General features: G+C 47.8%; 2 protein-coding genes across 3 annotated transcripts in view; one reads left to right on the top strand and one right to left on the bottom strand.

Moving 5' to 3' along the window:
• The first annotated feature begins 1,353 nt into the window (after nt 1–1,353).
• LOC136055762 (T cell receptor alpha chain MC.7.G5-like) overlaps nt 1,354–27,161 on the top strand; it is a 178,767-nt gene continuing 152,959 nt past the window's right edge. Inside the window, exons 1-2 of one of the 2 annotated variants that reach the window (XM_065747637.1) lie at nt 1,354–1,396; nt 1,575–1,855. In XM_065747637.1, the coding sequence (XP_065603709.1) occupies nt 1,354–1,396; nt 1,575–1,855 (324 nt within the window). Of the gene's footprint in view, nt 1,397–1,574; nt 1,869–27,161 lie in introns of both variants that reach the window. The other variant, XM_065747635.1, reaches the window with a different exon arrangement.
• On the bottom strand, nt 19,126–19,969 carry LOC136055850 (feather keratin Cos1-1/Cos1-3/Cos2-1-like). Its single transcript, XM_065747734.1, has 2 exons — nt 19,871–19,969; nt 19,126–19,489 (listed from the first exon to the last, which is right to left on the bottom strand). The coding sequence occupies exons 1-2, from the start codon at nt 19,967–19,969 to the stop codon at nt 19,163–19,165; spliced, it is 426 nt and encodes a 141-aa protein (XP_065603806.1). The 3' UTR covers nt 19,126–19,162.

Raw genomic sequence — 27,161 nt, 5'->3', positions numbered from 1 at the left:
TTTACTCACAGACATGCAGCTTCAGAAGAGACATAGTCCTCTGGGCACTGGGGAGGACAAATTAAGTCCGTTGTGTGGGCACTCATCAGAAGTGACTGAACCCAAGCTTTATGCCCATGGGAAGGAAAAAAGCTGTGTGAGATTTAAGGGAGACACCTCTTTTTTTCTTTTTTTTTTTTTTTTCTAGGGGATACACTAATTCAGTGAAGTCTTGGCTGTTCATCCTTGGCAAGGACTGGTACCTTGGATGCTATAGAGGGACTCCCAGGGCTTGTCTGCATATCAGTGTGTTACCCCCTGTAGCTCTTCCTTGCGGGTCATCTTCCAGACAGCAGTGACTTAACCACCCCAATAAATGCTAGGAGGGCAGTATGGCTGGAAATCGGGAATTGTGGACATTTCTGAAATCCAAGGAAGACAATTTCTAAGTCCAGATAGCTGAGGAACTGATTAAGGGAGGCTGTCTATTGAAATTCTTCCTCACAAAAAAGGAAGATTATTGTATGGATAAAGGGATAGCCTTGGCTGCAGTGACCATGAGTCTGTGCAGCTTAAGACCCTGAGAGGACTTACCAAGGGCAGAACTGCAATTGTAGACTTCAAAATGTAAATCTTATGTTCTTCAGGAAGCCAGGTGTCAGAAGATGGAAAGTGCCCTGGAGGGGAAACAGTGCAGGAGATCTTGCTCATCTTTGAAGACAGCCTCCTCAAAGCACAAGACAAGCCCACTCCGGTGTGCAAGCAAAGGAGCTGGTATACCCAGTGGACCACGAAATGTGTAAAACGTTGAGAAGTAAATATCAAACACAATTAATGCTTATTTTTCCTCTGTTTTCATGTTGAGTCTTTGAGTAAGACCAACACGTTGTCTCAGCTTATTCACCGAATTCACGGCAATGAAGCAGCACTTCCTATGAAGAAAGGAAACAGTATGAGGCACATAACACAGTTGGACTTGCTTGTACCCTTGAGATGAGGTGAGATGCATCCAGGGGCATTTGGTTGAGAGATGTGATTGTGGTGCCGCTCTCTGTCAGCATTCAGGGGTCAAGACAGATGAGGAACAGCGCACACAGCAACGATAGAACAACATACAACTAACGTATCTTTAGAAGGCAGGACTCGGGAACTACTGAAATGATGCAACCCGTTCACTCCTTCTTCAACGATGTGTTTTGCAGCAGATTCCTTTAGATGCCATTCCTACACATCCGAAAGACAGCGATTCGCCTAGAACAGCTCAGACAAGCCCCCGAGAAACGGCGAAGGGCGCACCCCCGGGGCGGAGCTGAAGGCGACGGCAGATTCGGGGTGAAGCAGAGCCGGGGCTGGCAGGAGCAGAAGAGCGACGGGATGCGGCGGTGCGGGGCCGCGGGGCTGGCCGCGGTGCTCCTGGGTGCGCAGGGCTGACGCCTGTGGGGCCGCGACGGGGACTGCGGTGGCCGGGACCGGGCTCTCGTCTGTCTGCCCGGTTTCTTTGCGTCCGCTTTCCCCTCCCTTCTTCCCTTCTTGACTGAAATTGCTGTTGGAGTAATGGAATTTTCTGATTTTACTGCTTCTTTTCTTCTCGGCAGTGGCTGTGAGCAGAGCCCAGGTGCAGCAGGAGCCGTCGGCAAAGACCAGCGAGGGCACCGGCATCAACATCACCTGCTCACACCCAAACATACAGGCCGATTACATCCACTGGTACCGTCAGTTCCCGGGCCGAGGCCCCGCATTCCTCGTGAGCGCCGTTAAAGGCTCCAAGGAGGTGCCGGACCCGCCGGGGCGGCTGTCGGTGTCGGCAGACCGCCGCTCCAGCGCCCTGTGGCTCACCTGGCCCCGGCTCGGGGACGCGGCGGTGTATTACTGCGCCGTGAACGCACGGGGTGAGGAACCGGGGCTGCGGCTGGGCACGAACCGCGGCGGGCGGAGGTAGAACGAGGGCACAGTGCTGTCCTGGCCCGCAGGGGGCGCTGCCTCAACGGGCCGCCAAACTCCGTCCTGATCGGGGTGCACCTCCCTGAGACCTCGAGAGAAATGAGCACGGTATCCGCGGCAGCGATTAATTGAGACCAATACGAATCAAACTCACCTATGTATGAGGTTGGCAGAATGGCCCAACTGATAGCATGAGCATTGTTTCGCAGCAGTGGGGCATCCTCACAATTCTTTTCTGTTTTCTCACCTACTTGCCTTCTGCATCACTGTTGAGAACAGGCGGTGCACCGTTTCTATGAGCCTGTAAGGTTTTTTGCTGCCGTGGCTCCCAGATACTGCTAGTTGGACATGTGAGCACAGCAGTGTTTGTGTTTTCTCTTTGAATGTTCAGAGAGGATTGATGTGGACAGACACGCTACAAGATGAGGGTTAATAGCCAATTGATGTGCTACACTGAGAGGTATGTTTTTCATCCACAATGGAAAGTGCCAGGAGAGGAGCCACTGTAGTGTAGCACAACCACCCATTCTTCTGTGAATTAAGAAGGGACTCGTGAAACACCCCTCTTAAACCCACCAAGAGCAAAGCCATTCTCCACGGTTAGCTGTGGAGTTGATACATGGAAAAAGTAACAATAAAAGCTCTAATGAGATGCAGAAAATTTTAATGAATTTTTTCTTTTTAATTTTTCCTTTACAGAGGAAAACCAGGACACATTGAGTAGAGGCACCACAGTACAGGATTTGCCAGACCTCATGTTTGAGTTCATGCGTTGAGTGCCTGCCTTTCTGGCAGAGGAAGTGGTTGGTTCTGAGGAGACTCACAGACCACAGGAACACAGGGGAGTTGGGGGGTATGGAACAGAATTAAAAGTGAAGAAAAAATTAGGTAGGTAAGTAGAGAAATAGAAGCAGAGACTTGAGCCAGGTTGTCAGAAAGCCCTGTCTTGCCGTTTCCATTAAGCATATCCTGGTTCAGCTGAGCACAGTCAGGAATTCTGAAAGCAGTGGCTGGTAGATTCCCTCTTGTTCCAGTGCCATGTTCCCAGTTTTTCAAAGAATTTCTCGAGGAGTATGGCCAGTGGCACTAGTACGTTGGGCACCTTCTGCCACAGTAGCGGCTGCCGAAACCGGACAAGTCAAACCCCCCCGAGGCGATGGGCACTCCCTCAGAGCTGAGGATGCTGCCAACTGCAGCGGAGGTGGAGGATCCCACAACAGTGTTCTGCGGGAAAGAGCCGAGGATGGGACTGGGCAAGGTCACCACCACGGGATAGGGCTCAATGACGACGACGGAGTTCTGACACTGTCTGACACAGGGCTCATTGCAGCTGCTGGCCAGTGGGGTTGGGCCGCAGGACTGCAGGACATGTCTTGAGAATGGGCTTATACCTGAGAGAGAGGGATAGAAGAAAGTAGAGCATGATGGTATGTGAGGGGCAGCCTGAGTAGCCTCTCACAGACATAACAAGACAACTGGTAAGGCTGGAGGAGAAGGCTAAGAATGTCAAAACCCTTCATTCACTCTCAGTGCTACAAAGAGCAATGTAGCCCAGGCACACTCTGACTGCATCAATTAAAAGCCATATGAGCTGAGTCGCAAGCACTCTCTACGCAGACTTTATCCCCTCCGTTGAATCCCATGGCATGGAACTCCACTACCTGAATAGATTCCTATTGAGGCAAAGTCTCATTTAGCAAAAGGAGGAGGGAAGGCTTCACACTCACCTGGTTCCCAGCGAGAGGTAAGCAAGAGTAATGGATGGGAGAGGTGGGAATTTGGCTGCCTTTTATACTAGTCCTTCATTGCTTCAGCTATAGAGGCACAACTGACGCAGGCAATAATTTTCTGAGAAGCTAATCTTGAATGCAAGCTATCCCTTCTCATTATATGGGCAGTGATTTGGTTTCCTGCAGTGCTACCTTTTCATTTCCAGATTCATGCCATGCCCATCCTCTAATGAAGGATTCTGTAAAGTGTTGCTATGAATGGTACAGACATTTGTAGAGCTGAATTGGATTGGTGTGGCAGATGACTCAACTCAGGTATGCTCAGGTTCAGAGTATGCAAGTCATGTCAGTGGGGTTCAGTGCAGTGGGGCTGTTTGAAGTGCCATCCTCAGGATAAGCTCCTTCAAATATCAGCTGGATACTCAAGGCTTCCTGTACACGAGGATGTACTTCGACCTATTCTGCCTCCTCAAATCACTCTGATGACCAAACGTTTTGGATCTCCCCTGTGTGTGGGTTTTCTATTGGGATATAGCTTCATCCCAAGACCCCATTTCAGGACAAACTACTCGTGATCTTGCAAGCTACAGAGGACAGAGTGACTGTTTTCCTTTTTGTTTTTGAGGTTGGACAGGAGTTCCTTATTCAGTAATGACGGCCTTCTGTCTTTTCTGCATGGCTTCCTATTTGCTGGGGTGTGCTCTTGAGCTCGGAAGAGGTGATTCCTAAATAGAAAATGGCTTTCTTGTGTCCCAGCTTGTTTCAGAGCTTTGTTCCGTGGTACTCTGCTAAGCAGAGCCTTGAAGAGGTGAAGGTGTAACCTCCTGAATTGCAGGAGATTTGTGAATTTTCTTGTTGCCCTACTCAATTCTTTAAGGGTTTAAAATCTAATTTGAAAAATCGCAGTTGTCAGGCAAAATCTCCCGTGAGTGAAGACAGGGAACATTTCCATTTTTAAGTGTTCCCTCATAAGAGACGTGTTCCATGCCCTTTATCATCTTTGTAGCCCTCTGCTGGACTCTTTCAAGGAGATCTCTGTGCTTTTTGTACCAGGGAGGCCAGAACCGGACACAGTACTCCAGGCAAGGCCTTGCAAGGACAGAGTAGAGGGGAAGGATCACTTCCCTTGACATGCTGGCCACGCATCTTGTAATACACCCCAGGATGCCATTGGCCTTCTTGGCCACCAGGACAACTGCTGGCTCACAGCCAACCTGTTAACGTCCAAGGATACCCAGGTCCCTCTCCTCAGGGCTCCTCTCCAGCAGGTCATTCTCAAAAGTGTACCAGTGCATGAAGTTATTTCTCCCTAGCTGCAAGACTATACACTTGCTCTTGTTAAATCTCATCTGGTTCCTCTCTGCCCAATTCTCCAGCCTGTCCGGGTCTCTCTGAATGGCAGCACAGACTTCTGGCATGTCAGTCATTCCTCTCAGCTTTGTATCATCAGCAAACTTGCTGAGGGCGGACTCTTTCCCTTCATCAAGGCCATTGATGAAGATATTGAATAGGACCGGGCCCAGAACAACCCCACATTTAGCAGGGGACCCAGATTTACAATAGCTTTCTAGTTACTGCTGACATACTGAAAAAGGCCTTTCTTGTTATCCTCTATCTATTTTATTATCCTCTGTCTCCATGTCTAGGTGGAGGCTAGTGACAAGTGGCATCCCCTTAAGTTTCAGTCTTGGCACCTGTGCCCTTGAACATATTTGCCCAGGACAGAGTTGTTGGGATTGAGTGCACCCTCAGCTGTGGGAATATAAAAAGTATATTTAGAGCTGCAGCTGTGGAACAGGATAAATGGCATGATAAAGGAAGGCTGAGAACCAAGGACACTTCCAGAAGAAGAGAAAAACAAGTTCAAGGAAGCTGTGTGATGGCAGGCCCTAATTGGAGGAAGAGTGCATGGCTTGGGAAGATTCACAGCCCTGATTGGATCATCGCCTGTATGCACTGTTAAGGACTGTTTTGGGAAGTTACATTGTTGATATGTAAAGGCGGGTGGGAAAGTCACAAGAGAGAAATTGTGAAAGTATATAAGGGATGTAAAAACCTGTAATAAACGATTTGGATCGTTCACATCTGAGTCCGTGCCCGAGGCACTGCAAATGGCGCCCACTGCGTGGTGCAAATCAAGCCGCGGCTGAGCGAGCCCGGTCCGGCAGCGTCGCCCGACTGAACTTCAGAGAGATTGTTTCGCGCGCGCCCGCACCATTCTGCAGGACAGGAGGTGAGCAGTCGGGAACTATGGGGAGTTCACTAACGAAGAAGCAACAAGTAAATCTCGAAGTAACTACGGTTAGTTTTAAACTTCTAGGATCAGCCTGTATCTAATTCGGAACTAGCTACTTTTCTTAAATGGATAAGCAAAAATGTCCTCGAATTTCCGAAAACTGGGTTCTCTCTTGATGGAGAACTCTGGGACAAAATTGGCACAAAACTCTGGGAGGCTTCTAGTACTAAAGACAGAACGGCTGCTAAACTTCTACCTGCTTCGCACCAAATAATGGAAGGGCTTAAACAAATTCGACAAGGAAAATGTTCTTCTGGCTATTCTCTATCGCCCTCCATCCCACCCCCGCCTCTGACTTCCGATTCGGGAAGCAGCCCCTGCCCGGACCCGATCCGCGGCTCCGACCCTCCCCGCGACCGGAGAGAAGAGAAATCGCAATCCCCCCCCCGCGCTCCTGCCCTCCCCCACGCGTCCGTCGTTCATCTCCGCTCCGCCCGACGCTCCGCCTCCTACGCTCCCCCCGCTCCCGCCCTCTGCTCCGCCCCCGATGGTCGCCGCTCCCCTGCCGCCTTCCGCTCCGGTTACGTCGCTTACTGCTGCTGCTCCTCAGCCTGCCTGTAACTTGGTAAAAAATGAGGACGAACCAGAACCAGAGGATCTTTCAGTAGATACGGACGACAAATCGAACATTTTCCCCCCGATGATAACTTGAAGGGAGCGGGAAAGAAAGATTTTTCTACAGCATACTATGGTGCTTTAGAGCAGTGCAGAAAAGAAGCAATATTACGGGGTGATGCTGACACGTTGCAAGCCTTTCCTGTGTTGTATCATGCAAATCAGCCCCCCCAGTGGGAATCCCTGCCTTACGAGGCAGTGAAGGAACTAAGGAAGTCAGTGAGAGATTATGGAATTCAGCCTCCCTTTACATATCATCTTTTGGCTGCAATTGGTGACAGTTACATTATGACCCCTCACGATTGGAAAATTTTGTTACGAACAATTCTGTCTCCCATGCAATACACCGTGTTTATGACAGAGTATCGGGAACTGGCTACCATCCAGGCTATGAATAATCTGAATAACCTTAATCACATTGGCATAGAGGAACTCATGGGGGAGGGGGTCTGGGCAATACCTCAGGCTCAGGCACAGATGGACATGCAATGCTTTGAACAAGTTAAGACTTTGGTGTTGCGTGCTATCCGTCGGATACCCGACACTAATTCATCTAACACATCATTTACATCAATTAGGCAGGAGGCTGCCGAGCCCTACATTAAATTTCTTGACCGTTTACAAAATACGCTAGAGAGACAAGTAGAAAATCAAGCTGCTCGGGAGGCTTTGCTTAAGCAATTAGCAATAGAAAATGCAAATGCAGACTGTAGAAAGGTCCTACAATCCTTAAAGAATGCAGATCCATCCATTACTGACATGATTAAGGCCTGTCAAGATGTAGGGACAGAAAGCCATAAAATGGCCTCGCTAGCAGACACCCTGGCAGCCTGACTTGGTGCAGGGACAGCTCAAAAAATAAAGTGCTACAACTGTGGGGAACCTGGTCATGTACAAAGGGACTGTAAAAAGCCTAAAAAAGCAGATAAAAATGCTTCTGCTCTTCCTACTCGACCCTGTCCCCGGTGCGGGAAGGGGCTACACTGGGCGAGAGACTGCCGATCTAAGCCCCCTGTTGCTGCACGGCCCTGCGATCTGCCAGGAAACGGGAAGAAGAGCGCGAGACCGCGTGCTATGACAGTAAATACGGTCATGAATTGGCTGGCTGCTGCCTGGCCAGCGCACTCAGACCAGCCACTGCCAGCAGCGCAGGAGTGGATTTGGCCACCGCCCAGTCAGTGACGCTGACTGATACCGATGTAACTCTTATTCCAACAGGAGTAATGGGCCCCCTTGGGGACGGGCACAGTGCCCTCCTGATAGGACGTTCTTCTGTTACACGGATGGGACTTTTTGTTTTACCAGGAGTTATAGATGCCCCCCCCCCCCCCCCCCAGCTTTATCCCCAAAGGCCAAAAAATAGCACAATTAATCCCTTTTCATTCTATGACTAAACCTGGTATTGGGGATCGAATTGGGGGATTTGGAAGCATGGACAAGCCTGCCGTGCTATGGACTACACAAGTATCAGAAGACAAACCATTATTATCATGTCTAGTAAATGGCAGGCAGTTATTAGGCCTAGTGGATACTGGAGCTGATGTTACCATCATTAAGTCAAGCGACTGGCCCTCTTAATGGCCACTAAAATACCTTAATTCTGCTATTGTAGGAGTTGGGGGCTTACAGCAGCCCAAACAAAGTGCCCAAATTTTATCTTTTGAAGGGCCTGATGGTCGCATTGCTCACACTGCTCCTTACATCTTGCCAGTTCCTTATACTCTGTGGGGTCGTGATCTTCTAAGTCAATGGGGCATGATTTTGCAAACAAATTTTCAATAAGGGTTATTGATTGGCAGCAACCTATACCCCTAGTTTGGAAAACAGAACAACCAACCTGGGTAGATCAATGGCCCTTAACAAAGGAAAAGTTGCTGCATTTACATGAGCTAGTTCAAGAACAACTGGCTGCTGGTCACATAGTGCCTACCACCAGCCCTTGGAATACTCCAGTGTTTGTTATCCTCAAGAAGAGTGGAAAATGGAGGCTTCTACAGGACCTGCGTGCTGTCAATGCAGTAATTGAGCCCATGGGGGCACAGCAGCCTGGTCTCCCTTCACCTTCAATGTTACCATCGAATTGGCCTATAGCAGTCATTGACTTAAAAGACTGTTTTTTTACCATTTCGCTTCATCCAAAAGACGCACCACGATTTGCTTTCTCAGTGCCCTCCATCAACCAACAAAGCCCTGCTCAGCGCTATCACTGGACTGTGTTACCACAAGGAATGCTTAATAGTCCAACGATATGTCAACTGACTGTAGCAAATGCATTACAACCAGTACGAAAAGCTAGACCCCACGTCCTTATTTATCATTACATGGATGATATATTAATAGCAGCAGAACGAGAAGAGAGTCTAAAGGACACTTTAATGCTTGTAAGGCAGGCAGTTCAATCTGTTGGCTTACAAATAGCAGAAGAAAAGGTGCAACTTAGTTCTCCATGGAAATACTTAGGATGGAAAATTACATCTCACACCATTCAGCCACAAATCCTCAAAATAATACCTCACGTACAGACATTGAATGATCTGCAGAAGTTGTAAGGAACCATCAACTGGTTACGACCGCTTTTTGGATATTACTACTCAAGAGTTGCACCCTCTGTTCCAGCTACTCAAAGGAGACCAGGATTTAACCTCTAAAAGACAGTTAACACCACAAGAGCTACAATGCTTAGACTCTGTAATAACATCACTGCAACATCGATATTGCCATTGTGTTTGTTTATCTCTACCAGTATCTCTTGTAATGATATCAAATACCTATCAGCCATATAGCTTGTTATGTCAGTGGGATAACTCAAGAAAAGATCCTCTCATTATCCTGGAATGGATATTCTTACCACATACCTTTTCAAAAACCATTACATCACAGGTAGAGATGTTTGTAATGCTAATACAGCGAGGTCATCATCGTTTAGAAATTTTATGAGCTCTTGACCCTGATTGCATCTACATACCTGCTACTAAAAAAGATTTAGATTGGTTGCTTGCACAGTGACTCACTTTACAAACTGCTATGGCAGGCTATACAGGACAGATCTCCACCCATCCCCCCAAACATCAGTTACTGCATAATTTGAGTGATCTGTCCCTTTCTCCTAATATTTTACTTTCACATGTTCCAATACCTAATGCTGTTACTGTATTTACAGATGGCTCCGGCAAGACACATCGAGCAGTGGTTCTCTGGCGCGCGACTGCTACACAGTGGCAGTCAGATGTACATGTTGTTAATGGATCACCTCAAGTTGTAGAACTCGCTGCTGTAGCCCGAGCATTTCAACTTTTTTCAAATCAAAAGCTTAATATAACTGATTCTTTGTACGTTACAGGTATCATTCAGCAGATTGAAGGATCTTTTCTTAAGGAAGTTAACAACCCTGCTTTGTTTGCGCAGCTCAAGCGAGTTTTACATTATGTCTCTCACCGTACTCTCCCTTATTTTATTATGCATATTCGATCACACACTACATTGCCTGGTCCTGTAGCTGAGGGCAACTGTAAAGCTGATCAAGCCACTGTCACCTTTGCTACACCTCAATTGTTCCAGCAAGCGCGACTCTCTCATCAATTTTTTCATCAGAATAGGAGAGCTTTACAAAAACAATTTCAACTAACAGCAGATCAGGCCCGTAACATTATTCTAACATGCCCAGACTGCCAGGCAATTGCCCCTTTGCCTCAAATTGGGACAAATCCCCGTGGCACAGTGCCTCTTCAACTGTGGCAGACAGATGTTACTCATGTTCCCGAATTTGGCCGTCTAAAATTTGTTCATGTAACAATAGATACTCATTCTTCATACATATTTGCCACAGCACATACAGGTGAACGCAGTCGCGATGCCCGTAAACACTGGTTATCTGCCTATGCTGCTATGGGAATCCCACATACTATAAAAACAGATAATGGGCCTGCGTATACTTCTAAGGCCACTCGAACTTTCCTCCAAGATTGGGGCATTAAACATATTACAGACATTCCTCATTCCCCCACCAGACAAGGTATCATTGAGCATGCTCATCGAACACTGAAATCCATTCTTAATAAACAAAAAAGGGGGAATACGGGAGATACACCACAAGAAAGATTATCTAAAGCTTTGCTTGTGCTGAATTTTTTGAATCGTGATCACACAGATAGAACTCGTGTGGACCATCATTTTGGGGCCTCCCCAATGCTCAAGGAACGGCCAATGGTTAACGTTCGGAATATGGCCACAGGGCATTGGGAAGGTCCCTTACCACTGATAACTTGGGGTCGTGGATATGCTTGTGTTTCCACAGGGACTGGTCCTACATGGGTTCCAGCACGATATGTTTGGCCTCATCTCAAGGCAGAAAATAGCATCCAGCCTTTATGATTACTGTGATTGTGTGCTTCTTCTATTTTAGTGGTAGATCGAGTGTGAAGAATTATTAGGCATTATCTAGGTTGTTGTGTGCTTTTTCTGTTTCAGTAGTAAATCAAGTGTGAATTAGACAGGATTTGATGTTGCCAACGCTGGAGTTTATGGAAATAGCACTTTTAATGTGCGGTTATGATGTTATTAGCCCATCAATTAGCCTTTTTTCTAATTTGCAAAGACAAAAACCTGGAAAAGAATCCTATGCAAAGGGATGATTTTGTGTTTTAGAATGATCAACTCTCTTTCAATTCGCTAATCAAAATATTTTTTTATAACCATGCATCATTTGAGACAAAGGCATATGCTAAGAGAGCTAACCTTGATAGTTTATTCTGTTTTGCAAGCAGGTGTTCCACTTGGGCTCTGCATCATGCACTGGCCATGCGGATTCGGTGTACAAATGGAAAAAACTCTGCAGACCTTGAGAAGAGTAGGAGCAGGGGGGAGTCTGTGGTGGATGGGAGAGGAAAAGTGCACCTTGAAGCAGGGGTCGCCCTGCTGGCACTGCCTATCGCGCCCAACGCTGGCATGTTCCTTTTCTCTCTTCTTTCTGGTGGTTTGCCATTTCTCAAGGGTCAATAGCTAATAATGCGTTTGCTTAGGGAGTTTCTGCTTCTTGCTTATCTAAAATGGATGTCTGCATGTGTGTAAGTGTGTGTATGTTGGCTAAAACCCTAACCCTCTGTGTTGCTCTGAATACACAATTTGCTTGCTTCTGCTCTTGAGATGTCTTGTCTCTCAGACCCAGGATACCCTGAAACAGCACCACTCAAGCTTCAGCCACAATCACCAAGTTAGGATGTTAGCTGGCAAAGGAAAGCAATACCCCAAGTGATACTCTAGCAGGCCTACCCACTGATGTTGATTCCATTTGACATGCAACTTTATATCTTCTAATCAGTTAGTGGTACACAAAGAATGGGACCCTCAGGGATTCTTTTCCAGGTTGCAGGAACATAAAGACATGGGTGATAGGTGTGTTTGTTCACTTCTTATTAAGTTTAAGAATATTTCTTGTCCTTACAATATGATAACCTTGTCTCTTTCCTTACATTCAGCGTCTTATTAATTGAAGCCTTGATTAAATTGTGATAGCCTAAATGCATTCAGAAATACTGCTACAGAGCGTAATTCATTTGTAGTATGTTAATAGTTTGCTAATAAATAAAAAAGGGGGAATTGTGGGAATACAAAAAGTATATTTAGAGCTGCAACTGTGGAACAGGATAAACAGCATGAGAAAGGAAGGCTGAGAACCAAGGACACTTCCAGAAGAAGAGAAAAACAAGTTCAAGGAAGCTATGTGATGGCAGGCCCTAATTGGAGGAAGAGTGCATGGCTTAGGAAGATTCACAGCCCTGATTGGATCATCGCCTGTATGCACTGTTAAGGACTGTTTTGGGAAGTTACATTGTTGATATGTAAAGGTGGGTGGGAAAGTCACAAGAGAGAAATTGTGAAAGTATATAAGGGATGTAAAAACCTGTAATAAACGATTTGGATCGTTCACATCCGAGTCTGTGCCCCAGACACTGCACTCAGCAAGTTTGCAAATGAAACCACTCTCAGTGGTGAAGTTGATATGATAGAAGAAAGGGATTGCATCCAAAGGGTCCTGATCAACCTTGAAAGATGGGCCCATATGAACGTGAATGAGATTCAACAAGGCCAAGTGCAAGGTGTTGCTCTTGTGTTGGGGAAACCCCAGGTATGCATACAGTCTGAGAGAAGAACTCCTTGAGAGCAGCCCTGCCAAGAAAGACTTAGGGATCCTTGTAAGTGAAAAAGTTAACAGGAATCAGCAGCGTGCACTTGAAGCTCAGAAGACCAAGGTTATCCTGGGCAGCATCAAAAGAGACGTGCCCAGCAGGGTGAGGGAGGTAATTGTTGTGATATAATGGAACAGGAAAGAGGCTCTTGCTTTAGTCACAGATGTGCACATTCAGAAGAGGTATAGCCCCCCTGCTCACTAGAGATCATAAACAAGATCCACTGGGGATGCTCATCAGAAATGGCTGAACTCAAACCTTATGACTATATGAAGGAGAAATGTTGTGTGAAGCTTAAAGGAGACACCACTCTTTGGTAGCAGTTTCTCTAACTATTTGGAGTCTAGGCTGTTAGTTTCCCTTGGCATGGACTGACACCTGCAATGCTGCAGAAGGACTCCAAAGGCTTGTATGCATATCAGTGTGTTATCCTGAGTGTAGTATTGGGTAATCCAAATAAATGACAGAAGGGCAGTATTGCTGGACATCAGGAATTCTGGAGATTTCTGAAAATGAAAAGAGGCAGGGGAATTGTGAGCAACTCAGAGACACTGCTCCTTGCCAGTGGTTTATTGACAGTTCAAGCTGCTTCACTGGCAAATTCTGGGAGGGGGGGGGCGGGGGTAACCATGAATCTACTCCCCAGGAAAGGGTGAAGGGGAAAGGGAAAGGGTAGGGAGATGAGCCTAAAAACAAAAGAGTAGCAATGATCTGAGGATGGAACTAACTTACTAAATAAGATATTGAAATGCAAGATAACACAATATGATATAAGTGAAATTGAGGCTAATAAATCAAATATAATGAGAGGGACTTTGTCCAAAAACCAAAGGCTTTACTCTAATGCTGAAGATGAAACAGTTAGAGACCACCACACACACTGCGGAGACAAGCAGTGAAAGAAGAGGGAGGTCTCATGACTTGTGAAGTGCTTTGTCTTTTCCTCTGAATGTAAAATGGTAAGAGAGAGTGAAAAGTCCTCTGGGATATGCTGTTCTCTTCTGATACAGGGATACCCATAACTAATGACAATACACGGAACAAGAGCATGAACTCCTTAAATTCCTGTGCACCACATGATGTTATGATATGGAATACTGATAGCAAAATTCATAAAACCATGGCACTGCCCATGCGCAGCCAGGAACAGTACAGATGAGCCAGAGTTAAAAACTAGCCAGGGAACAATAATGAAAAAGGTGTCCTTAAGTCCACTGTGGCAGCAAAAAGAAAGCTAAGGAGATTGTGTGTCCACGGGACTATAAGAAAAGGGCTGTAATGAGAAGTAAATGTCTAGCGTAATTAATACTTTTTGTTCCTTTTTTTCTTTATCAGCCTTATAGTCAGAACTCCAACGTCTATTCACTTCCTCAAGTGAACTCTTGTGTGTTTTGGAAAACGTATTTTTAAATGCCATTACAACACATCCTAAAGTGAGCGATGGACTTAGAATCTCTCTCGATAGGGCCCCTCGCGAGGAGGGCGGGAAGGACCCCCGGGGCGGAGCTGGCGGCGGCGTCAGATTCGAGGAGGAGGTGGAGCGGGCGGAGCAGAGCCTGGGCTGGCGGGGCAGCGCAGCGCGGGCAGCGGAGCGGCGGGATGCGGCGGTGCCGGGCCGCGGGGTTGGCCGCGGTGCTCCTGGGTGCGCAGGGCTGACGCCGGCGGCGCCGTGACGGCGGCTGCGTGGGTCCGGGACCGCGTTCGCCTCTTGCTATCCGGCTTCTTTCCGTCCGCTTTCCCCTCCCTTCTTCCCTTCTTCACTGAAATTGCTGTTGGAGCAATGGAATTTTCTGATTTTACTGCTTCTTTTCTTCTCGGCAGTGGCTGTGAGCAGAGCCCAGGTGCATCAGGATCTGTCGGCAAAGACCAGCGAGGGCACCGGCATCAACATCACCTGCTCACACCCAAACATACAGCCCACCGACTACATCCACTGGTACCGTCAGTTCCCGGGCCGAGGCCCCGCATTCCTCGTGAGCGCCTTTAAGGACTCCAAGGAGATGCCGGACCCGCCGGGGCGGCTGTCGGTGTCGGCAGACCGCCGCTCCAGCGTCCTGTGGCTCGCCCGGCCTCGACTCGGGGACGCGGCTGTGTATTACTGCGCCGTGAACCCACGGGAAGCGAAGCTGGGGCTACGGCTGGGCACGAACTGCGGCGGGCGGGGCGGGGACACAGTGACGTCCGGGCCCGCAGGGGGCGCTGCTTCTAGGGCTGCCAATCTCCGCCCTGACCGGGGTGCGGGTCCCTGAGTTCACGAGATGAATGAGCACGGCACCTGCAGCTATTCATTGAACCTGTACGAATCAGGCATACCTATGTTTGAGGTGGGCAGCACGGCATAACTGACAACATGAGCTGTGTTTCGCAGCAGTGGGGCATCCACACAGTTCTTTTCTGTCTTTTATCCTCACCTATGTGCCCAGTGCATCACTGCTGTGAACAGAAAGTGCACTTTTCCTCTGAGCCTGCAGCGTGTTTTGCCTTCCTGGTCTCCCAGATACTCCTAGTTTTTCCTGAAGGACAGGAGAGGTTGTGTTCTCTCTTTGAATGTTCAAAGCGGGTCGATTTGGTCAGACACGGTGAAAGACGAAGACCAAACACCACGTGCTGTACTGCAGTCAGGGGTATCCATTTCATCTGCAATGAGCAATGCCCAGGAGAGGAGCCTCTGCAATGTAGCACAACCTCCCACTCCTCTGGAAATGGAGAAGGGCCTCATGAAACATCCCTCTTATACCTACCAAGAGCAAAGACATTCTCCCTGGGCAGCTGTGCAGTTGATACATGGAAAAAGTAACAACAAAAGCTCTAATGAGATGCAGAAATCTTTAATGAATTTTTACAGAGGAAAACCAGGTCACACTGAGTAGAGGCACCACAGTGCAGGATACGCGTGATCCTATGTTTGAGTTCATGTAAGGCAAGTGACTGCCTTTCTTGCAGAGGACGTGGTTGGCTTCGAGGAGCCTCACAGACCACCGTAACACGGAGAATGTGGGTGGTGGGGGGCATGGGGAGCACAAATAGACGTGAAGGGAGATTTGAGTAGAGAACTAGAAGCAGAGACATGAGTCAGGTTGTCAGAAATCCCAGGCTTGCCTCTTCCATTCAGTGTTTCCTAGATTAGCCAAGGATGGTCAGGAATTCTGAAAGCAGTGGCTGGAAGACTCCTTCTTCTTCCAGTGCCATGTTCGTGGTTTCTGGTAGAATTTCTTGGGGACCATGGCCAGCGGCTCTAGCACAGCAGGCACATTCTGCCACAGTAGCGGCTGCCGAAACCGAAACCGGACAAGTCAAACCCCCCCGAGGTGATGGGCACTCCCTCAGAGCTGAGGATGCTGCCAACAGCAGCGGAGGTGGAGGATCCCACAACAGTGTTCTGCGGGAAAGAGCTGAGGATGGGTCCAGGCAGGGTTCGGGCCACATGGCACGCACTGGATGTAGCAGGATGTCACTGCCCATGCACAGCCAGGAACAGTGCAGATCAGCCGGGGTGAAAAACTAGCCAAGGAACAATAATGAAAAAGGTGTCCTAAAGTCCACTGTGGCAGCAAAAAGAAAGCTAAGGAGATTGTGTGTCCATGGGACTATGAGAAAAGGGCTGTAATGTGAAGTAATTAGTTGAAGTATTAGAATTATTAGAAGTAATTAGTATTAGAAGTAATTAGTAATTAGTATTAGTATTAGAAGTATTAGTTGAAAATCCGACTCCACCAAGCCCCACATGGACTGAGTCAGTCCTCCTCCTTTCCTCCTCATCCTGTAAGAAGCAGCACCAGAACCCAGCACACAAGTTATTGGCATAATCAGAAAAGGATGTGGGAGAAGGGCTTCAGGCTCACACGATTCCCAAGTAAAAATGAAAGAGACCCAAAGATTAGACAGCCAAGGAATCAGGCTGCCTTTCATGGTGACCCTGTGCTTCCCCAGGACCAGACACAGCCTTCATGAATGTGACATTTTTCTAAGGTGCTTGTGATGAATGGAAAACAGACGATGACATGGGCTGTGTGGCTGATTCCTTTAATGCTTCTTTTTCCTTTCCTATATTTTTTAGAAGGACAGAAAGGTGACCAAATTGATTCTCTTGGGCTTAAACAGAGTGCCCCAGCTGGCACATGTTCCTGTTTGTCATTATCTTTCCCATGTGTCTCCTAATCTTGATGGGAATGGCCTCACCTTTGTCACTGTGGGAAGTGAAAGGCACCTGAGGATGCCAATCTGCATCTTCCTCAACAACTTCATCTTCATGGAGATCTGCTATACAGTTGTTCCAAAAACTCTGGAGAATTTTTATGTCATCAGGAGAAACATTTGTGTTTCCTGGTGAAAGGTACAGTCATCTGAGTATTACTGAATGCCTAATCTTCTCACTGTTGCCCTCTGATTGGCATACATAATATTTTGCATTGCAGCAGGAATATCATTGTCCATTTCTACAGTGATGCTGAGCCTGGCCTCTGGGACACTGTCCCAATCTGGCCCTGCCATCATCCCCCAAATGCAACCTAAGACCTCCCAGCAGCAGCTCTTCCACACTGCTTTGGTTTGGATTAAGAGCAGGAGATCGGAATGGATTTGCACACACCCTGAGGGAGAGTGGGGATCTCTAGTATCAATTTACATCATCCTTGTGGAGGAAAAACATGATCTTGCTATGCTTTGAAAATCTTTCCCTTAAAAAACATGCCTAGACAAAATGGTTTAGCATTTGCCAGCCTTCTTCCACGGAATGTACAGTGGCCGTAAGCAACACCACGCACACATTCTCTTCAGACTCCCTCAGCCACTTCCCTTCAGACTCCTTTGGCCCTGCTGCCTCGATGCTCTGGCCCTGAAGAGATGGAGCAAGGACATACCACGGGCTTCTGTCTACAGCTGTCATACACATGGGGACAGGAATTTACCCCATGCACCCTTAAGACTCAAGGCTAACCGGAACACACAGTTCTTCATTCACTCTTCGTAAAGTGTGCTCCATCTTACCACGAAATGTTCAAGCAGCCCAATGAAGAATGGAAATTCAACCAGTCTGACTGGAATTGGGAAGGAGAGATCTCGTCAGAGTAGATTCCCTGTGAAACTGCTGTTCTGCTGCCATGAACTGCTGTCCTGGTGCTCAGACTGTTCTGTTCCCCCCATTGTCAATATCTCCAGTGATCTTGGGTCCTCCCTGGCCACATGTCTGGCTCCTCCACTCTGGGGTTCTGCTTTGTTTTGTGACTGTATTTCTGGCACTCACTAGGGGAAGAAGGAGACTTGTGTTTCTGACTGAAGTCATTACATCTTGTCTTATTGCTAATTACCTGGGAAAAGAGGCCAACATTTTTATATTTCAACATTCTATGACCACTTTTCTGGAAAGTGCAGAAAGAGGAATAGTCACTCTAGAACCTCCTGTTCTCCAGAATAATCTCAATGCACTCAGCTGTTTGTCATAAGACTTCACAGCCTCATCGCCCTTCTGAGGTCATGCTCCACGACTTGAAGGACTTCCTCGTAATGAGGGGCCAAGAATTAATACAGTGCTCAAGGTGGAGCCTTGCCTTTGCCAAGTACAGGGGAATGATCACATCTATTGTTCCACTGCTTATGCTATTTCTGATACAAGCCAGGATGCTTCTGGTCTTCTTAGCAGCCTGAGCACACTGCTGGTTCATGTTCAGTTGGCTGTCAATCAACACAACCAGATCCTTTTCCTCTGTGCACCTTTCCAGCAGCTCCACCCCAAACCTGTAGCCATGCATGAGTTGTTGTAACCAAAGAGCTGGGTTTGGCACATGGTATTGTTAAAGATCACACAGTTAGCTCCAGCACAGTGTTTGAGGCTTTCTGGGTCCCACAGTAGTAAATTCAGGAAGATTAACATTTTTAAACCACTAGGTGTCATCTGCAAATTTACTGAAGGTGCACTCAATTCCTTCACCCTCATCAACAAATTTAATCGTTTGATCACATATAAGCAGACGGAAAAAGAAAAAGAAAAAAAAAAAAAAAAAGCATGGGCGGTCAGAATAAAGGATGCAGGAAATGTTTATTGAGCCTGAGGAAGGAAATGAAGTCGCTCCAAGTGGATACTCTGAGTGCAGCCAGCAGCAAGGACAGAGTATAATCTGTTCCCCTTTGCATTGCCACTGAGCCCTACCTCCCAGGCCAGTGTTGTAGAGGGTCGAGCAGGTCACTCAGGGCTCATTTGGGCAGGTACTAACAGTGATCTCTAAAGGGAAAAGACAACAATGATATGAGATAGGAAGAGTGAGTAAAAATGTTGGTCAGTAGACTTCCTCGGTGCTGACAGAGGTGCCATAATGGGATCTGTCTTGCTGGGGAAAATCAGCATCACAACATTAGTAGCTCTGACAAGTGCCATCCTCAGTGTTCCTAGGTGTCTTTGTCTGGGTGAGTGTCCTGCATCTTTAGCAGGGGTTGCACCTTCTGCCACAGTAGCGGTTGGAAATGCAGGAGAGGTCAAGGCCCCCAGAGGTAATGGGCACTCCCTCAGAGCTGAGGATGCTGCCAACAGCAGCGGAGGTGGAGGATCCCACGGCGGTGTTCTGCGGGAATGAGCTGAGGATGGGTCCAGGCAGGGTCACCACCACGGGAGAGGGCTGGATAACGATGGTGGAGTTCTGGCACTGCCTGACACAGGGCTCATTGCAGCTACTGGCCAGAGGGGTGGGGCCACAGGGCCGGCATGGCACGCACTGGTCACAGCAGGACATGTCTCGAGGATGCAGTTGCACCTAGCAGAGGAGGAGGAAGAGCTAAAAAGGAAGAAAAATATGTCAATAATATGAAGCAACCCATCACCACGCTATGAGGGAATCAATGCTCATGCAGTGCTTGGAGCTAGAGACCATTTACAGATGTACAAGGGATTCTTGTTTCCCTTTTGGTAGAGCCGAGTAACACCACTGATACCTATCCAGTTACTGCCTAGATGCTAGCCCGCAAGCCACCTCCTTACAGGCCCAGCCGTCACCCATGAGAAACATTCTCCCCACTTCTCTCTCTCATGACAAGCAGAGACAGGCATGGAACAGAGCTAAAAGCAGCTGAGAGTTCCACTGAGCTCAGAACTCTGTTAGGAAAATGAAGAGCACAAGAAGGTGCTTCACACTCACCTTGATCCCAAGAAGAAGGAGGCAAGAGAAGCGAATGAGAAGGCAAGGAGCTGGCTTGGCTTTTATAATGGACTCCAGCTGCCCCACTTCCAGAAGCATCTCTTGCGGCAGTGATTATTTTCTGACAAGATCCTCTTGAATGCAAAACATCCCAGCTAATGATATGGTCTCTGTGTTGGTTTCCTGTGCTGCTACTTTTCACATCCTGATTTATTTCATTCCTCCAAAAAGGCATCTTTGGAGTGGCAGAAAGAAAGGCCCATGCGTTTCCAGGCAGTATGCATCAGCGTGGGCAGAACACTCACCTCACGTGCTGGAAGAATCCAGCAAAGTGAAAAGATATCAGCCTCCTTAGTAGGATATCGGCATGAAACAGCTAGAGCCTGCGTGCTGGATTTATGCAAGTGCCTGTGGGTATAGAAGTTTGCATGATTCTGCACGTATTCATGAGTAGGTGAGTGTTCATGTGACTTGTGTGTCCCACAGAACAACACGTTTTCTGGTCACATCAGGGCCGCTCTCCACTGCTCTGTCCATGAACTCCAGAGACAAGCCGTGTCCAGAAGAAGCCTGAGCATAGCTGAACAACCTCAGATCAAACCTGGCAGAGATGCTTCCCAGCGCAGGCACAGAAATGAAAACGTTGGTATCTTCAGTCTCTTTTTCTTTTCAAAGCCTAAAACTGTCACCCCTTAATACTGCCGATTTCACGCTTCAAGGACGACCACCTCACACTAGTTATGATCCTGAGATTAATTCCCCATCGTAATACTGAGCATGTTTTAGAAGCGTGATGTTCACCCCTCCCTGTCTCTCCAGGCCAGGAAAGAACAGCTCTCCTCAAGACTAAGTAGTTCCAAAGGGTGGGGTTAGCTTAATGTACACAGAGAAAGGTTGAGAAGTCCTGCCCACCTTATGTGAACCCACTGCTCAGTAAACATGCCTTCAATGCAGTCTCGTTGCTGTATAGGGCAGGACATGTGTCCCCCCTACTGAAACCAGCGGCACACCTTCTCATAGGCCTGGTGCAGATTCATGCCAGGAATGAAAGCTTGGGCAGAAGCAACAACAAACCAGAGCAGCATGGGTCCTTCTCTTGTCGAGCCATTGGAAGTAGGAAAGCCTCTGTGCCAAACTGGTGAAGCGTCCTTTGGTCATCATCCACCAGCACCTCTGTGTCCCTCACTGGAATTTGAGTCAGGGTACCCAGGAAGTGCATCCAGATTTTAAGGGACATCTGGTTCATTGCCAGACACCCCAAAGCCTGCTGTGACAATGTCAGAAGGAGGCTGTTCTTCCACAAGGGTCACTGGGAAGTGTGTGAAATTCAAGAGTATGTTCCATCACGCACACATTTGTCTCTCTGGGCTCAGGTCTACTTTAGAGACCTGACAACCCCCTTCCACTGAGTGACTGTGGAGAGGTTGTTCCCACTTTGTAGGGGGAGACCTCAGGTACTCCTGACCTTCATGGCACCACCCAAAAGCAGGGGGTTCCCACCTTACACGTAAATTGAATTCACAGCATTCATTTTCTAGCATTCCATAATACACTCCAAACATAGAAGCTATATTCATTAAGGAATTAATAGTAGCAGTACATAGAAGTAGTATAAAGGCACTTCGAGTTAAAGAGTTAATGCTGCAGCTCTCTGGATTGTTGATGGTTGTTGCTCTCAGAAGAGAAGAATGCACTACAGCTCTCAGGAGACTCAGAGGAAACCTTAGAAGTGACTGGGAGTCCCAAGACTGTCCTCTTTTAATGCTGGCCTCTGTGGTGTGTGCTCCATAGCCATCCCATCTTCATCATTAGAGTAAGGCCTCTGTTTTTGGACAATCTGACTCTCATTTCATTTTGCTTATTAGCTACAATTCCAGTTATACTATATAATACTGTGCTCTATGGGAGGGGGTTTGGAACTAGATGATCTTAAAGGTCCCTTCCAACACAAACCATTTTATGTTTTTATGATGCTGTGATCTTACATTCCACTATCATATTGAGTAGATTAATTTTTAACATTACCTTGTTTCTGCTGTTTTCCTTCTCTAGACCCACCTCCCTGTCTTTACCCTTCTCCCAATCCTGGGTTCTGGGTCCATCAGTCCCTCCACTCCACTCCATTAGTCACAAAGCTAGACCTAATCGGGCTGGCACCATGGCTCTCCTTAACGAGAAAAAAAAAAAAAAAAACGTGAAAGGAAGATAAAGTATGGGAAGTTCTGAAGAGACGGAGATCTCCAATTTGTGAAAAGGTTGAGAGATATTTATATCATTGATGCAAAACTTGGCATAGGACATCATTGCCGCTTCAGGCAACTGATAGATTCTGTTAAGCTCTGTCTTTCTGCTAATACAGATAATGGAGAGGAGAGGAACTGGAAGGTGCTTTCAAATATCATCAGGTTCAACTGCCTGACATATTTAGCACTAACCACAAGGAAAAGCATACTAATAAAAGCACTGTCCAAATGTTTCTCAACGCTGACAGACTTGGGGCATCATCCACGTGCCTGGGAAACTTGTTCCAGTGTTTGACCACCTTTACATTGAACTAGTTTTTCCTAGTGATACAATCTGTAGCAAGATTCTTAAGCTTGCTAATGCTCATTTGTAGATAGCCCTGGAGTTTGTTTAGAAAACAGGAAGAATCTGTGCCCCTGTACCAAGTAGATAACAATGACATACCTAACTTAATATTGAGTAGATAAGGAAAATTTTACCTTGATTCATCTAATTCTGTGAGTGCAAGTACTGTGTGATCAAGACAAGGAGCTAACTGAGCATTGATGAAGGTACAGTTCAAGCAGTGACCACAGGTAGGAAGAGTACTTGACTTGGTCCAGCCAGTTGCAGTTCTAGCACCACAAGAACACTGGACATGTACAAGGAGGCAGAACTCCAGGTTAATGATTTAGGGGGAAAAATAGAGTACGTATGTTCTGAACAGAGAAAACATTTGTGTATGCAACTGAAGTAACATATATAAACTGAAGACCATTTATGTAAGATATGCATGAAAAGGGGTGCTTACCCCCCATGTGTCCTGAAAATAAAGAATGACTGCTTTGTAACACTCCAATTGGAGTCTTAGTGGGTTTCACGACTGGCTGATTTATGGCATCATTATTATCCAGCCCAAACTTCTACTGGTGGTGTTTTTTGCCATTCCTTCACGTGTCCTGTCATCAGTCACCCGGGAGAACAGACTGGCACCTCTCTCTCTGCTTTCCTTCCTCATGATGTTGTAGAGAGCAATGAGGTTGCCTCTAAGCTTTCTCTTCTACAAACTGGGCAATGCACCCGTCCTCAGGCTCTCCTCACAGGATTGGCCTTCCAACCGCACTTTCAGCTCTGCTGCCCTCCTCTGGCCATTTATACGTCTTTAACACCGTTCTTACATTTAGAAACTCAGAACTGCAAAAAATATTCGAGGTATTGCTCGATATTCGAGGTATTGATCGAATATTCGAAGACACAGCAAGGCTAGCTATAGCGAGGGAATGAATTTTTGACCAGTTGGCCATGGAGCATTCAATGCATCTTAAAATTCAGTTGGAATTCTTGGATGCTGGACCACAATGCGGATTCTTCTTGAGACTGATGTCAACTCCAGGATGTCTGTGCTTCTCAGGTTCTCAGCTGCTCTTCAAGGGTGTCCTTAGATTAAGACTAGTGCCCAAACTACACAAAGCAAGGAAGGTGTGGCAGGCGGTGGCCATGTCCAAAATGTCACAGAGGGGCAGAGAAGATGGTTGAGTCTGAGAGATGGTGATATCCAGAAACAAGAAAAATACTCTTGCTTTACTCACAGACATGCAGCTTCAGAAGAGGCATAGTCCTCTGGGCACTGGGGAGGACAAATTAAGTCCGTTGTGTGGGCACTCATCAGAAGTGACTGAACCCAAGCTTTATGCCCATGGGAAGGAAAAAAGCTGTGTGAGATTTAAGGGAGACACCTCTTTTTTTTCTTTTTTTTTCTTTCTAGGGGATACACTAATTCAGTGAAGTCTTGGCTGTTCATCCTTGGCAAGGACTGGTACCTTGGATGCTATAGAGGGACTCCCAGGGCTTGTCTGCATATCAGTGTGTTACCCCCTGTAGCTCTTCCTTGCGGGTCATCTTCCAGACAGCAGTGACTTAACCACCCCAATAAATGCTAGGAGGGCAGTATGGCTGGAAATCGGGAATTGTGGACATTTCTGAAATCCAAGGAAGACAATTTCTAAGTCCAGATAGCTGAGGAACTGATTAAGGGAGGCTGTCTATTGAAATTCTTCCTCACAAAAAAGGAAGATTATTGTATGGATAAAGGGATAGCCTTGGCTGCAGTGACCATGAGTCTGTGCAGCTTAAGACCCTGAGAGGACTTACCAAGGGCAGAACTGCAATTGTAGACTTCAAAATGTAAATCTTATGTTCTACAGGAAGCCAGGTGGCAGAAGATGGAAAGTGCCCTGGAGGGGAAACAGTGCAGGAGATCTTGCTCATCTTTGAAGAAAGCCTCCTCAAAGCACAAGACAAGCCCACTCCGGTGTGCAAGCAAAGGAGCTGGTATACCCAGTGGACCACGAAATGTGTAAAACGTTGAGAAGTAAATATCAAACACAATTAATTTTTCCTCTGTTTTCATGTTGAGTCTTTGAGTAAGACCAACATGGTGTCTCAGCTTATTCACCGAATTCACGGCAAATGAAGCAGCACTTCCTATGAAGAAAGGAAACGGTATGAGGCACATAACACAGTTGGACTTGCTTGTACCCTTGAGATGAGGTGAGATGCATCCAGGGGCATTTGGTTGAGAGATGTGATTGTGGTGCCGCTCTCTGTCAGCATTCAGGGGTCAAGACAGATGAGGAACAGCGCACACAGCAACAATAGAACAACATACAACTAACGTATCTTTAGAAGGCAGGACTCGGGAACTACTGAAATGATGCAACCCGTTCACTCCTTCTTCAACGATGTGTTTTGGAGCAGATTCCTTTAGATGCCATTCCTACACATTCGAAAGACAGCGATTCGTCTGGAACAGCTCAGACCAGCCCCCGAGAAACGTCGGCGAAGGGCGCACCCCCGGGGCGGAGCTGAAGGCGACGGCAGATTCGGGGTGAAGCAGAGCCGGGGCTGGCAGGGGCAGCAGAGCGGCGGGATGCGGCGGTGCGGGGCCGCGGGGTTGGCCGCGGTGCTCCTGGGTGCGCAGGGCTGACGCCGGCGGGGCCGCGACGGGGACTGCGTGGGTCCGGGACCGCGTTCGCCTCTTGCTATCCGGCTTCTTTGCTTCCACCTTCCCCTCCCTTCTTCCCTTCTTCACTGAAATTGCTGTTGGAGCAATGGAATTTTCTGATTTTACTGCTTCTTTTCTTCTCGGCAGTGGCTGTGAGCAGAGCACAGGTGCAGCAGGATCTGTCGGCAGAGACCAGCGAGGGCACCGGCATCAACATCACCTGCTCACACCCAAACATACAGCCCAACGACTACATCCACTGGTACCGTCAGTTCCCCGGCCGAGGCCCCGCATTCCTTGTCAGTGCCTTTAAGGGCTCCAAGGAGATGCCGGACCCGTCGGGGCGGCTGTCGGTGTCGGCAGACCGCCGCTCCAGCGCCCTGTGGCTCTCCCGGCCCCGGCTCGGGGACGCGGCGGTGTATTACTGCGCGTTGGTAGCACGGGGTGAGGAGCCGGGGCTGCGGCCGGGCACGAACCGCGGCGGGCGGAGGTAGAACGGGGGCACAGTGCCGTCCGGGCCCGCAGGGGGCGCTGCCTCCAAGGACCGCCAAACTCCGTCCTGAGCGGGGTGCGCCTTCCTGAGATCTCGTGAGAAATGAGCACGGTATCCGCGGCAGCGATTAATTGAGACCAATACGAATCAAACTCACCTATGTATGAGGTGGGCAGAATGGCCCAACTGATAGCATGAGCATTGTTTCGCAGCAGTGGGGCATCCTCACAATTCTTTTCTGTTTTCTCACCTACTTGCCTTCTGCATCACTGATGAAAACAGGTGGTGCACCGTTTCTATGAGCCTGTAAGGTTTTTTGCTGCCGTGGCTCCCAGATACTGCTAATTGGGCATGTGAGCACAGCAGTGTTTGTGTTTTCTCTTTGAATGTTCAGAGAGGATTGATGTGGACAGACACGCTACAAGATGAGGGGTGATAGCCAATTGATGTGCTGCGCTGAGAGGTATCTTTATCATCCACATTGGACAGTGCCAGGAGAGGAGTCACTGCTGTGTAGCACAACCACCCATTCTTCTGCGAATTAAGAAGGGACTCATGAAACACCCAACTTACACCCACCAAGAGCAAAGCCATTCTCCACGACTAGCTGTGGAGTTGATACATGGAAAAAGTAACAATAAAAGCTCTAATGAGATGCAGAAATCTTTAATGAATATTTACAGAGGAAAACCAGGTCACACTGAGTAGAGGAACCACAGTACAGGATTTGCCAGATCTCATGTTTGAGTTCATGCGTTGAGTGCCTGCCTTTCTGGCAGAGGATGTGTTTGGTTCTGAGGAGCCTCACAGACCACAGGAACACAGGGGAATTGGGGGGTATGGAACAGAATTAAAAGTGATGAAAAAGGTAGGTAGGTGAGTAGAGCAATAGAAGCAGAGACATGAGTCAGGTTGTCAGAAAGCCCTGTCTTGCTGTTTCCATTAAGCATATCCTGGATTAGCTGAGCACAGTCAGGAATTCTGAAAGCAGTGGCTGGTAGATTCCCTCTTGTTCCAGTGCCATGTTCCCAGTTTTTCAAAGAATTTCTCCAGGAGTATGGCCAGTGGCACTAGTACGTTGAACACCTTCTGCCACAGTAGCGGCTGCTGAAGCCAGACAAGTCAAACCCCCCCGAGGTGATGGGCACTCCCTCAGAGCTGAGGATGCTGCCAACTGCAGCGGAGGTGGAGGATCCCACAACAGTGTTCTGCGGGAAAGAGCTGAGGATGGGACCGGGCAAGGTCACCACCACGGGAGAGGGCTCAATGACGACGTTGGAGTTCTGACACTGTCTGACACAGGGCTCATTGCAGCTGCTGGCCAGTGGGGTTGGGCCGCAGGGCCGGCAAGGCACGCACTGGGTGTAGCAGGACATGTCTTGAGAATGGGTTTATACCTGAGAGAGAGGGATAGTAGAAAGTAGAGCATGATGGTATGTGAGGGGCAGTCTGAGTAGCCTCTCACAGACATAGCAAGACAACTGCTAAGGCTGGAGAAGATGGGTGAGAAAGGTCACACCCCTTTATTATGCCAGGGCTCTACAGAGAGCTGTGTCCCAAGTACTCTCTAT

This window comes from Cyrtonyx montezumae, unplaced genomic scaffold (genome assembly GCF_038088225.1).
Source record: "Cyrtonyx montezumae isolate F1298 unplaced genomic scaffold, pur_monq_1.0 scaffold_48, whole genome shotgun sequence".
In the NCBI taxonomy this organism is placed as follows: Eukaryota; Metazoa; Chordata; class Aves; order Galliformes; family Odontophoridae; genus Cyrtonyx; species Cyrtonyx montezumae.
This window is presented reverse-complemented; position numbering and strand designations above follow the sequence as displayed.

What these genes read in the sequence shown, in the direction of transcription:
- LOC136055850 (XM_065747734.1), bottom strand. Translation starts at nt 19,969, where the DNA reads ATGCTTCTGGAAGTGGGGCAGCTGGAGTCCATTATAAAAGCCAAGCCA. An exon ending in TCCTTCTTCTTGGGATCAAG is followed by an intron (nt 19,490 to 19,870) that starts GTGAGTGTGAAG and finishes CTCCTCTGCTAG; the next exon opens with GTGCAACTGCATCCTCGAGA.